Source organism: Hemiscyllium ocellatum, chromosome 8, assembly GCF_020745735.1.
Source record: "Hemiscyllium ocellatum isolate sHemOce1 chromosome 8, sHemOce1.pat.X.cur, whole genome shotgun sequence".
NCBI classification, from domain to species: domain Eukaryota; kingdom Metazoa; phylum Chordata; class Chondrichthyes; order Orectolobiformes; family Hemiscylliidae; genus Hemiscyllium; species Hemiscyllium ocellatum.
In genome coordinates, this window is record NC_083408.1 from 68,084,608 (window position 1) to 68,098,357 (window position 13,750).

General features: G+C 41.4%; 1 protein-coding gene across 1 annotated transcript in view; it reads left to right on the top strand.

The window, feature by feature from the left end:
- Positions 1-8,785: 8,785 nt before the first annotated feature.
- The window catches only part of atg14 (autophagy related 14), a 30,880-nt gene continuing 25,915 nt past the window's right edge, over positions 8,786-13,750 (top strand). The window contains exons 1-3 of the mRNA XM_060828429.1: positions 8,786-9,007; positions 12,992-13,054; positions 13,225-13,267. Of these exons, the coding sequence (XP_060684412.1) occupies positions 8,790-9,007; positions 12,992-13,054; positions 13,225-13,267 (324 nt within the window). The 5' untranslated portion in view covers positions 8,786-8,789. The remainder of the gene's footprint in view (positions 9,008-12,991; positions 13,055-13,224; positions 13,268-13,750) is intronic.

Below are 13,750 nucleotides of genomic sequence, written 5' to 3' on the forward strand. Positions count from 1 at the left end.
GTTGTCCCCTACTGTATTCTGGTAGTCTAATTTAACTAACTTTATTTGCAGTAAATTAATACCTTTTTAGAACAAGTGCTCAGTTGCTCTTCCTTTTTTTTTTGGTGTGTTTTTCTCACATCTTTCTTCACCCATTTATATTTTTTGTCCTGCTCACCCTTTTGTTTTTAATCCCGAGTTGCCTCTCCTCAGGTACCTTCTGCAAATATAATCAAACTTTCAAGTAAATTGGAAACAGTGGTGAACCCAATGTCATTGTCTGAAGCAGTATATTTGGACTAGTTGTGATTAAGCTATTCAAATATTCTTTGTAAATGGAAAGATCTAACTATGAAACTTTAAAAATATTTAGGCTGATTTTGGTATTTGATTGGGAAAAAGCTTATTGTTTGAAATATGTTTTGCTATTTGTAAAATTGAGAGTTAAGGACAGAGTTGTACTGTTGAAAAGAACCTGTAACTAAAGAAATTGATAAGCATTCTAAATTGTGTTCAAATTATTCTTGTACTTATCATGAAATAAATAGATTTGTTAAGATATTTTTCCATTCTTGGTCCAATATTGTGCCATTTGACTTGTTTGTTCAGTTGAAGATCTCTCATCATATATTTCCTTGCCTGTCCCCCCAGTTTTTGTTATTACAATGTCCATACAAATCCCAGTCTATCAAGCAGCTTCTATATTACAAATGCATCACTTTGGTTACTGACAGAAGCATAATCCAATCTTCAGAAATAACTAGTTGAAGCATGCAAATTAGAAAAGCTTTGATTCAAACTCCATTCCCTAATGTATTAAAATGGTCACAATGCTTTTGTATTACTTGTAGCCCAATAAATGAGATAACGAGAGTCCAGAGACAGTATATTCCTGTTAGGATGAAAGGAAAGGCTGGTAGGTGCAGAGAATGCTGGATGACTAGAGAAATTTGAGGTTTTGGTGAGTAAAAAGAAGGAAGGATATGTTAGGTAGAGATCGGAGAAATCGAGTGAATCCTTAGAGTATAAAGCAGTAGGAGTATACTTAAGAGGGAAATCAGGAGGGCAAAAAAGGGACATGAGATAGCTTTGGCAAATAGGGTTAAGGAGGAATCCAAAGGGTTTTTACAAATACATTAAGGACAAAAAGGTAACTCTGGAGCGAATAGGGCCCCGCAAAGATCAGCAAGGCGATCTTTGTATGGAGCCGCAGGAGATGGGGGGGGGGGGGGGGGGGGGGGGTGGTACTAAATGAGTATTTTGCATCCGTGTTTACTGTGGAGACAGACATGGAAGATATAGAATGTGGAGAAATAGATGGTGACATCTTGAAAAATGTCTATATTCTAGAGGAGGAAGTGTGGGATGTCTTGAAATGCATAAAGGGTGGAACTGTGGCTCAGTGGTTAGCATTGCTGCCTCATAGCTTCATGGACCCAGGTTTGATTCCAGCCTTGGGTGATTGTGCAAACTCCACACAGACATTCTCCCTGTGTTTGTGTGGGTTTCCTCCAGGTGCTCTGGTTTTCCTCCCACGATCCAAAGATGTGCAGGTCAAGTGAATTGGTCATGCTAAATTGTCCATAGTGTTAGGTGCCTTAGTGAGGGGTAAATATAGGGTCTGGGAATGGGTCTGAGTGGGCTACTCTTCGGAGGGTTGGTGTGGACATGGTAGACTGAAGGGCCTGTTTCCATACTGCAGGGAATCTAATCTAAACGTGGATAAATCCCCAGGACCTGATCAGGAGTACCCTAGAATTCTGTGTGGGAAGCTAGCAAGTGATTGTTCTGTGCCTTACTGAGATACCTGTATCATTGAAAGACAGATGAGGTGCCAGAAGGCTGTTGGTTGGCTAATGTGGTACCATTATTTAAGAAAAGTGGTAAGAACAAGCCAGGGAACTATCAACCGGGGAGCCTGACGTCTGTGGTGGGCAGGAGGGAATCCTGAGGGACAGGGATATACATGTATTTGGAAAGGCAAGGACATGGCTTTATGTGTGGGAAATCATGTCTCATGAACTTGATTGAGTTTTTTGAAGAAGTAACAAAGAGGATTGAGGGCAGAGCAGTCGACGTGATCTATATGGACTTCAGTAAAGCGTTTGACAAGTTTGCCCAGGGGAGACTGGTTAGCAAGGTTAATATATAGAACATAGAAAATTACAGTGCAGTACAGGCCCTTTGGTTCTCACTAACAGGGAGAACTAGCAGTTTGGATACAGAACTGGCTCAAAGATAGAAGACAGAAGATGGTAGTGGAAAGTTGTTTTTCAGACTGGAGGCCTGTGACCAGTGGAGTGTCACAAGGATCGGTGTTGGGTCCGACACCAAAATTGGAGATGTAGTGGACAGGGCAAAAGGTTACCTCCAATTACAACGGGATCTTGATCGGATGGGCCAGTGGGCTGAGGAATGGCAGATGGAGTTTAATTTAGATAAATGTGAGATGGTGCATTTTGGGAAAGCAAATCTAGCAGGACCTTACCATTAAGTGGATACGTCCTAGGGAGTGTTGCTGAACAAAGAGACTTTGGAGTGCATATTCATAGCTCCTTGAAATAGAGCCACAAGTAAATGACCTAGTGAAGAAGGTGTTTGGTATGCTTTCCTTTATTGGTCAGAGTATTGAGTACAGGAATTGGGAGGTCATGTTGCAGCTGAACAGGACGTTGGTTAGGCCACTTTTGGAAAACTGTGTACAATTCTGGTCTCCTTCCTATTGGAAGGATGTTGTGAAACTTGAAAAGATTCAGAAAAGACTTAGAAGGATGTTGCCAGGGTTGGAGGATCTGTACTACAGGGAGAGGCTGAATAGGCTGGGTTTGTTTTCTCTGGAGCATCGAAGGCTGAGGGGTGACCTCAGAAGTTTATAAAATCATGACAGGCATGGATAGGATAAATAGACAGTCTTTTACCTGGGATGAGGGAGTCCAAAACTAGAGGACATAGGGTTAGGTGAGAGGGGAAAGATTATAAAAGGGACCTAAGGGGCAACTTTTTCACGCAGAGGGTGGTGTCTGTATGGAATGAGCTGCCAGAGGAAGTTCTGGAGGCTAGTGCAATTGCATTATTTAACAGACATCTGAATGAGTATATGAATAGGAAGGGTTTGGAGGGATAGAGGCCTCGCTGGCAGGCGGGACGAGATTGGGTTGGGATATCTGGTCCGCATGGATGAGTTGGACCAAAGGGTCTGTTTCTGTGCTGTGCACCTCTAATGTGTGAACACTGGGTTGTGACAGAACTGGATTTGAGCTATGTTTTAACTCTGCGCTATCACATGCTGATTCTCCAGGTTTTGAAATCCCTTGATGCTCAAACTTGTACATGTTGTCAATTTGTAGAAATCTGAACCTGAATAATGACTACTTTTAACAAGGGAGCAATAGCTGCAAAATTTTCAAATGCCAACAGGAGAAAATTAGCAATGAAATAAATGCTGGAAAAACTCAGCAGATCAAGTGTCTTCTCTGGAAAGAGTTAACATTGAGTCCAATATAACTTATTTAAAATTGAAATCATAAATATCTGGTATGAAATAATCAACTGTTCACTGAACAATGTATTTAATACCTGTGTGAAATATACTTAGGATGTCGTTTACGTTTATATTTGGAAACTGTCAACCCAAGAGGACAAATGCTCACCTGAATCCAATAATGATCATTAATCGATTGAGTACTTATTTCTGGGTAAGGTGACATGCATTCTGGGCTTTTCCAGTTTGTGAATCTAGTATTCACTTAGTCATAGATATATAGCACAGAAACTGACCCTTGGCCCAATTCATCCATGCTGACTAGATATCCTAAATCAATCTAGTTCCATTTAGAATCATGTTCATATACATGAAGTGCATGGAAACAAACCCTTTGGTCCAACCTGTCCATGCCGACCAGCTATCCCAACCCAATCTAGTGCCACCTGCCAGCACCTGGCCCATATCCCTCTAAACCCTTACCATTCATATGCCCATTCAGATGCCATTCAAATGTTGCAATTGTACGAGTCTCCACCGCTTCCTCTGGCAGCTCATTTCATACACGTACCACCCTCTGCATGAAAACTCTGCCCATTAGGTCTCCTCTATATCTTTCGTGTTTCACCCTAAACTGATGTCCTCTGGTTCTGGACTCCCTCACCTCAGAGAAGAGACTTTGTCTATTTACTCTATCCATAGCCTTCCTGATTTTATAAACCCCTCTGCTTCCGACTCTCCAGGGCAAACAGCTCTAGCCTATTCAACCTCTCCCTATAGCTCAAGTCGTCTAACCCTTGCATCCTTAACGCTTTTCCGAACATTCACCAGCACCTGGTCCACATCTCTCTAAACTGTCCCAATTCATATACCCATTCAGATGTCTTTTAAATGTTTTAATTGTACCGACCTTCTCTGCTGCCAAAGGAAGTGGAGATGTTCCATACACGCACCATGTAGATGGTGCCCCTTAGTTCCCATTTTTAAATCTTTCCCCTCTCACTTTTAAACCTAGGCCCTCTTGTTTTCAACTCCCCTATGCTGGGGGAAAATACCTTGACTACCCTATCCATGCCACTCATGATTTTATAAACTTCTATAAGGTCTTGCTTCAGCCTCCAATGCTCCAGGGAAAATAGCCACAGCATATTCAACCTCCCCCTATCGCTCAAACTCTCCAACCCTGGCAATATCCTTGTAAATCTTTTCTGAACCCTTTCAAGTTTCGCAACATCCTTCTTATAGCAAAGATCAAAATTGCACACAGTATTCCAAAAGTGGCCTAACCAATATGATCTTCCAACTCCTATACTTAATGCACTGACAAAGAAAGGCAAGCATACAAAATGCTTTCTTCACTGGCTTGTCTACCTGTGACTCCACTTTCAAGGAACTATGAACCTGCACCTCAAAGTCTTTATTCGGCAACACTCCCCAAGTCCTTACTGTTAAATGTAGAAGTCCTGCCCTGACTTTCCCTACCAAAATGTAGCACCTCACATTTATCTAGATTGAACACTGTCCGGCCCTCCTTGGCTTATTTGCCCATCTGGTCAAAGATAAAAATCACACAACACTTGGTTATCGTCCAACAGGTTTATTTGGAAGCATGAGCTTTCGGAGTGCCAGTTCTTCTACAGGTGATTGTAGACAATTAGATTGTTGAAGACACAGAATTTATAGCAAACGTTTACAGGGTGATGTAACTCAAATTACATATTGAAAAAGACCTGGATTGTTTGTTAAGGCTGCCCTCTTTTCGAATGACTATGTTGATTTCCGTTCTTTCTTATGTAAATCGTAAAACCCTTTTTAAAAGTTACATTCTCAAAGTGCAGTTGGTGTCATGTCAACCCAGATAAGATATTGAAGATGTTAACTCCCTGTAAGGCTATTTGTGCCACAATGGTCAGACTGATTCTAATCTTTAAAAAAACGGATTTACAGAATCTTACATGGATTCATGCAGCTTTTGAGATAAGTAAAATGTAATTCTGCAAGTACAAATTCACCCCACAAACTTACGTGTGCATGTGGGTTTGTGTGAGCGTAAAGGGGTTTAAGCCTGTGAGAGGGTGTGTGTGTGTGTGTGTATATAGTGCAATGGGGTCACCTGTAGTGTGACATGAACCCAAGGTCTCGGTTGAGGCCATCCCCATGGGTACTGAACTTGGCTATCAGCCTCTGCTCAGCCACTTTTCATTGTTGCCTATTCCGAAGTATGCCTTGGAGGATGATCACCCGAAGGTCCGAGGTTGAATGTCCCGGACTGATGAAATGTTCTCCGACTGGGAGGGAGCACTCCTGTCTGTTGGTTCTGAGGTGTCCATTCATCTATTGCCATAGCCTCTGCTTGGTCTTGCCAATGTACCATGCCTCAGGGCCTCCTTGCCTGCTCCGTATGAGATAGACAATGTTGGCTGGGTTGGATGAGTACCTGCTGCGTACATGGTGGGAGGTGTCCCCACGTGTAATGGTGGGATCAGTGTCAACGTTCTGACACATCTTGCAGTGTCTACCGTGACAAGGTCGTACAGTATTGTTATGAACAATGTTTGAGGTTTGATGGTTGCTTGAAGGTGAGAAGTGGAGGTGTGGGGAAGGTCTTGGTGAGGTCCTGATCCTCATTGATAATGTGTTGCAGGCTGCAAAGAACATGGCGTAGTTTTTTGGCTCCTGGGAAGTAGTGGACAATGGAGGGTACCCTGTCAGTTGCAGCTCGTGTCTGTCTCCTGAGGAGGTCATTATGATTCCTTGCTGTGGCACATCTGAACTGGTGGTCGATGAGTTGAGTATTGTATCCCGTTCTTTTGTGGACATCCTTAAGTACTTCCAAGTGCCCATCATGTTCCTCCTCATCTGAACAGATCCTGTGTATGCGTAAGGCTTGTCTATAGGGGATGGCTGTTTTAATGTTTCAGGTGGAAGCTGGAGAAGTGTAGATCATAAGGTTAAACGTGGATTTGCAGTACAGTATGGTGATGTGTGTAGAGTGTAGATACATGCATCTCCATCAAGCATAGGCACCTCAGCACTACACTCTATCGCAAACACACGGATAACCTCACGATGCTACACTTCTCCAGCTTCCACCCAAAACGTATTTAAACAGCGATCCCCTACACATTATCTGTTCAGATAAGGAGGAACAGGACAGGCACTTGAAAGAACTCACGGATGCCCTCATAAGAACGGCGTACAATGCTCAACTCATTGAATGCCAGTTCCGACGTGCCACAGGGAGGAACTGTAATGACCTCCATAAGAGACCAACACGAACTGCAACTGACAGGGTACCCTTTGTTGTCCAGTACTTCCCAGGAGCCGAAAAACTATGCCATGTTCTTTGCAGCCTGCAACACATTATCAATGAGAATGAGCACCTCACCAAGACCTTCCCATACCTCCACCTCTCGCCTTTAAACAACCACCAAACCTCAAACAGATCATTGTTCATAGCAAACTGCCCAGCTTTCAGGACAATACCATACAACCGAGTCACGGTTGATGTTGCAAGACGTGTCAATGTCGACACAGATACCACCATGTACGTGGCAGGTACTCATGCAACTCAGACAACATTGGCTATCTTATATGCTGCAAGCAAGGATGCCCTAAAGCATAGCCTCTGCTTGGTCTCACCAATATACTATGTCAACAGATGAATGAACACCGCAGAACAATTAACAGAGGAGTGTTCCCTCCCAGTCGGAGAACACTTCAGTGGTCCAGGACATTTTACCTCGGACCTTCAGGTGACTGTCCTCCAAGGCATACTTTGGGACAGGCAACAATGCCAACTGGGTGAGCAGAGTCTGATAGCCAAGCTTAGTACCCATGGGGATAGCCTCAACTGGGACCTTGGATTCATATCACACTACAGGTGACCACAATCACTCACTCACTCACCGACTTAAACCCCTTTATATTCACATACACTCATAAACCCCTCCGCAACCACACACACCCACATGCACACATACACAAGTTTCTGGGTGAATTGGTACTTGCGGAATTACATTTTACTTTTCTCAAACTGCATGAATCCATGTAAGATTCTGTCAGTCTGTTTTTTTTATAGATTAGAATCAGTCTGACTATTGTGGCAAAGACAGCCTTACAGGGAGTTAACATCTTCAATACCTTATCTGAGCCGCCATGACACCAACTGTTAAAGTGCACTTTGAGAATGTAACTTTTTAAAAAAAAAGGTTTTGCAATTTACATAAGAAAGAACTGAAACCAACATGGTTATCGTTAAAGACGGCAGCCTTAACAAATAATCCGGGTCTTTTTCAATAGGTAATTTGAGTTACATCACACTGTAAACTTTTGCTATAAATTCTGTATCTTCAACAATCTAATTGTCCACAATCACCTGAAGCAGGAGCAGCACTCCGAAAGCTAGTGCTTCCAAATAATCTGTTTGACAATAACCTGGTGTTGTGGGATTTTAAACTTTGTACACCCTAGTCCAACACCGCTGTCTCCAAGGCATAACTACATCTGCTTAATGTCCCTTTGTACTCTCAGGTAATCTTCTTTACTGTCCACTATCAATTTTAGTAAGTTTGCTGACGACACCAATCATGCCTCCCCTATTCACACCCACTTAGAGTCATAGACACGAACACCATGGAAATGCATCCTTTGGTCCAACTTGTGTAGGCCGACCAGATATGCCAACCCATACCAGTCCCACCTGCAAGCACCTGGTCCATATTTCTCCAAACCCTTCCTATTCATATACCCATCCAAATGCCTTTTAATCTTTTCCCCTAAACCTATGCCCTCTAGTTCTGGACTCCCCCCAACCCAGGGAAAAGACTTTGTCTATTTATCCTATTCATGCCCCTCATAATTTTGTAAACCTGTATAACCTGTGTATTAAGAACAGTGCATCACCTTTAAAATTTAATCTTTTGAGGTGGTAATACCTACAGCATGTTTTGATTTTTCAAATTCAAGTTCCCTAGCGTCTAATTTTAAAATTGGTGTGTCACTGGTTTAAATCCAGCAAACTCCGAGTTCCAAAAAGTTGGCAATGACCCACTGTTAATCAGCGAGTGCTGGTGATGGGGCGGTGGAAGAAAAGACAGAAATTTATATCCCATGGTGAAGAAGCGTTAAGCCCTACCTTTCAAATTCTCCAGTTGATGACATGCAAGGCTGTGACGTTCCCGATGGGCGGGGCTTCTCTCCCACCTGCCAATCGCCTTACGCGCGCCGAAAATAATTGGTCCGGGCTGTGAGTCACCTGATCAACAAACGTCTCCCATAACACACCCGGGTTAAACAAAACCACGTGACAAGGCTGCGCGCTCTTAATATGGCGTCTCCCACAGAGCGGAGTAAGATAACACGAGCCGGGCCCGGGCAAACTCGCGACCTACCGCCGCCGCTGCTCGATTCGGTGGATGATGCCGAGGGCCTCTACGTGGCTGTGGAGCGCTGCCCACTCTGCAACACCGCCAGAAGGCGCCTTACCTGCGCTAAATGTATCTTGGCCGGAGAATTCGTTTACTTCGATAGTAGGAACTCGGAGAGGTATTGTTTACCAGCATTGATACGCTAACGTGAGCGGGCACACCACCCTATCTTCTGGGCAAAGTTTTCAAATCAGCCCGGAAGGCAATATAAAGACAAAATATGAAGTCACTCAGGCCATCTCGTTTGGGGAAATGCTTAAAGATGTGTTAAACAAATGCTCAATAAGATAGTTATTGACGCGTTATCTGTTGGGCTGTAGCTGTGGGAAAGTATGGTTCATCACTTAACCACCCTTTTTCCGTCAGTAGTCTAACAGGCGAAAGATTACGATTTGGTTATTGTGAAATCCGTTGATGTTTAAAATTGTATAGGCCTCTAATGGGCATCGCTATCTGTTTTTAGGTTCTCGTGGAAGGGGAAAAGACTGTGAATATGTAAATTTCGTTATTAGTTTTACTATTCTTCAAATTTTGAATACAAACTGAAATCGCCGTGAGATTGTAGAGCTAAATTGTTAGAAATAGAAGCACGCAAAAAACTGCTGCCTCGTTAGTACACAAGGAAAAGATGGGTCACGGCCAACCACTCGCCAGCTATGTTTTGACACAGCTAAACTGAGCATGTTACTTTTTGAGATTACACCTTAGCTTTGTATTCAGTATCTTGTTGAAAACATATATTACTTAACCCTTTATATTTTGTTCATACCGGATATTCAGGGTTGTTGCAGCATTTATAAAGGATTGCATGTTGCTAATAATGTCATGTTGAGCTCAAAAATAATTTCACTTGGTCTTGCATTTAGACATTTATTTGGTCTCGAGCATACTCTGCAGCACTAATCCACAATTCAAAAGGCAATTGTTACATTGGCAAATGGTAATCACTTTTTTTCGCAGCCCCCAAATGGGTTCAATGTAAGCTGTAAGCAATTTGTAATTTCTGTAAGATCAATGAAAGTCTGATTTAAATGATGTAAATTTCCTTTAAAGACTCCTTGTAAACAACAAAAAATACGACTTTTAATAGCAATGTTCATTTTACACATAATTTCAGTTACTTACAAAACTGATAAATGGACAAAGAACCACAGATGTATCAAACATTTGTTTATATTTGTGGTGCCTTATCCATTCATGATATAGACTTGAATACCAAAGTAATGTGCTTCAGATATTGGAAATTTAAGTAAAAGCAGTACATACTACAATTAGTACACAGGTGTGGCAGCATTTATGGGGAATGATAACTGAGTTAATATTTCTGGTCTGTGACCCATTGTCAGAGGTAAATAAAAAGCTAGAAATAGGATAGTCTTTTGAGCAGTTGAGAAAGGGGTAAAGAGTGCAAAAAGGAAAGCCAGATGACAGGGTGGAGGTCAAGAGAGATTAATGACCAGAGAATTTATGGTTGAAAATAGACCATAGAGTGCAATCTGAGCAACACAGTGTGCCAGTTGGTCATGACATTTAAAACGTTCAGTCACATGTAGGGTAAAACACAACAGACACTACATGTTCCACTTTGAGCTATACAATATGCTGGTGAGGTGATAAGCTAGAGAAAACCAGCAGTTTGTTTAAAGTTAAAAATCACAACACCAGGTTATAGTCCAACAGGTTTAATTGGAAGCACACTAGCTTTCGGAGCGACTCTCTTTCCTCAGGTGATTGTGGAGGGCTCGATCGTAACACAGAATTTATAGCAAAAATTTGCAGTGTGATGTAACTGAAATTATACATTGGAAAAATTGATTGTCTGTTAAGCCTTTCATCTATTGGAATACAGTGATATTCACTTCTTTCATGTGTAAATCACAAAACCCTTTTTAAAGTTGCATTCTCGGGTTAGCTGCTAACAATGGTGATAGCTAGACAATATGTTGAAGGTGTTAGCCCCCTGTGTTCTCTGTCTATGACCTGATGTTTAGATTGATTGATTCTAATCTAATAAGTGAGAAAAATGTTTTACATAAATTCATGCAGTTTTTGAGCTCAGAGTTCTACATGAATGTATGCAGTTTTTGAGCAAAGTGCAATGTAACTCTGCAATACAAATTCACCACACAAAATATGTGTGCATGTGGGTCTTTGTCTGTCTGTCTGGGGTGGGGGTTGTGAGTGTGAGAAAGTGTGTGTGTGGTCGATGCAGTGTGTCTTAAGTCTGCGAGGGGGTGCATGTGGGAGTGTGCAGGTTGCTCCGAAAGCTTGTGTGCTTCCAATTAAACCTGTTGGACTATAATTTGGTGTTGTGATTTTTAAAAAAATTTTGTACACCCCAGTCCAACACTGGCATCTCCAAATCAGAACAGTTTGTTTATATAGCTTCGATATCATGAAATGGCCTAAGGCACTTCACAAACCTAGGTGAAATGAAAAAGATGGTCTTGAGTGTTTTTATGTGACCCCTTTAAACAATTCAGATTGTTTGAGGAGATCACAAAGGCACTCATTTATGTGATAGGATATCTGTCCCTTGTGCAGAAAAAGCATTTCCATTTCTCTTAAAGAAGTGCAGTCAGTTCTACAGTAGCTAGTGAGCCTTTCAATGCAGAAAGAAGAGTTATCTAACTTTTAAAACTAATTGTGCCCTTGCACAACTTTGGTTCTCCCTAACCTTGCTGGTTATTTGAACTAGAGAATGGTAGAGTTCCTTCATTACTCTACTCTAGAATCGTTGTTTAAATTGCAGTTCATTTCGCACTATTATAAAATATATAGACCTATCTCTCTGGCCATCTGACTGACTGAGATTTAACATATATCCATATGCCTTGAAATCTCCAAACCTATTGTCAATGATACTCTAAAGGGCAAAAGATAACTGTATGCTGTGTAGTATACTGAGAGCTCCATTTTGCTCTGAACGTTTGGACGTATTGCAAAACATTACTTAAATCTGAATATGTAATTGTGATCTGACTTTTATAAGAGGCTGAAATATACAGCCAAGATGAATTACTGGAGAAGGCAAGGACTTCATGAGGTCAATTCCTGGAATGGCAGGATTACCTTACACTGAAAGACTGGAGCGACTGGGCTTGTATACCTTTGAGTTTAGAAGACTGAGAGGGGAATCTGATTGAGACATATAAGATTATGAAAGGATTGGACACTCTGGCAGCAGGAAACATGTTTCCGCTGATGGGTGAGTGCTGAACCAGAGGACACAGCTTAAAAATACGGGGTAGACTATTTAGGACAGAGATGAGGAGAAATGTCTTCACCTAGAGAGTGGTGGCTGTGTGGAATGCTCTGCCCCAGAGGGCAGTGGAGGCCCAGTCTCTGGATTCATTTAAGAAAGAGTTGGATAGAGCTCTCAAGGATTGTGGAATCAAGGGTTATGGAGATAAGGCAGGAACAGGATACTGATTAGGAATGATCAGCCATGATCATATTGAATGACGGTGCAGGCTCGAAGGGCTGAATGGCCTACTCCTGCACCTATTGTCTATTGACTGTAGATGCTGGAGATCAGAGTCTAAGACTATGGTGCTGGAAAAGCACAGCTGGTCAGACAGCATTTGAGGAGCAGGAAAGTCTATGTTTCGGGCATAAGCTCTTCATCAGGAATGAGATGGGCTTATGCCCAGAACATTGACTCTCTTGGTCCTTGGATGTTGTCTGACCGGCTGTGCTTTTCCAGCACTCTGCTCTTCCAGTCAAGGATGAATTTTTGGCAAGGTTATCTGTCCAGGAGTAGTTAGGTCTACAATAATTCCAATAGTAATTATCATGAAATATATTGTTTATAATTCACGTGACAAATTAACTGATTCATTTAGTATTTGTTTCTGTTATAATTTAGAAAAGGTTCAATCAAATTTCCAAATTTAGTATAACCTTTTGTGTGTAATAACAACTTCCTGGTTAAATTGACCTAAAATATTGACCAAAATTAAATATGTATCCTGAAAATTTGCTGTGGAAGGGTTTTGGACTGTCTTTAAAAATAAACATTTTGTATGCTTGCACTTAATCAGCAATTGCATTGGCTGCTCAAAAATACAGGAATTGAAATCTGACATTTGATTTCTCTCAGGTATGTTGACAAGATGGAACGGTTAAAACACTTGAGGAATGAGAAAGAAAAATATCAGCAACAGTAAGAATTAATGTTCTAATTTTATACATAATTTGCTTGAATATGTGGCTGTAATTTTGCAAGGATCATTTAGGTTGAAAATTTGAGCAAAAATGCATTTGGTGTGATAATGCTTTTTGTGTACTTCTGCATAATGAATTATGCTCTCAGTTCTGTTCATTGTTTTGCAGAGTTTTAAAAGCTATTGAAGGCAAGTGGAAATCTGATCAGCTGGTGAGTTTTTGTATGTCTTTTTAGTACAAAGTAACAACTGTGTTGTTTAATGTGTGTATTTATTCAGATTACTGGATCAGTGTTCGTATCCACCTCAAAAATCAAAAGGATTTAGATGTGCAGGAACAGTACCTCAGATTTAGCAACCTCTGGACCAAGCTTGTACTGGATTTTGAGTATTATCAGATTTTTTGAGTTAGGTGGTCAGATCAAGCTTGCTGGGTTAGTGTCCTTTGGAGCATGTGCTAGAGGAGAGTGTGAGGCCAGTAATTAGTTTGGAACCACACTGCACCAATGGGGTACCTAGCCAAAATGATTTCTTTGATTTCACTCCTCTTCAGTCAATGTATGGAAGTTATAAAAGTGTCTTCTTTTTGGACAGCTGGATTTGAAGAGTTTTTTTTATTATTCAGGCATGCTATTATACATTTAAATTGTCAATGGAGAGAACCCCATACCAAAAAAAAGATCTTGTTGAAGGTG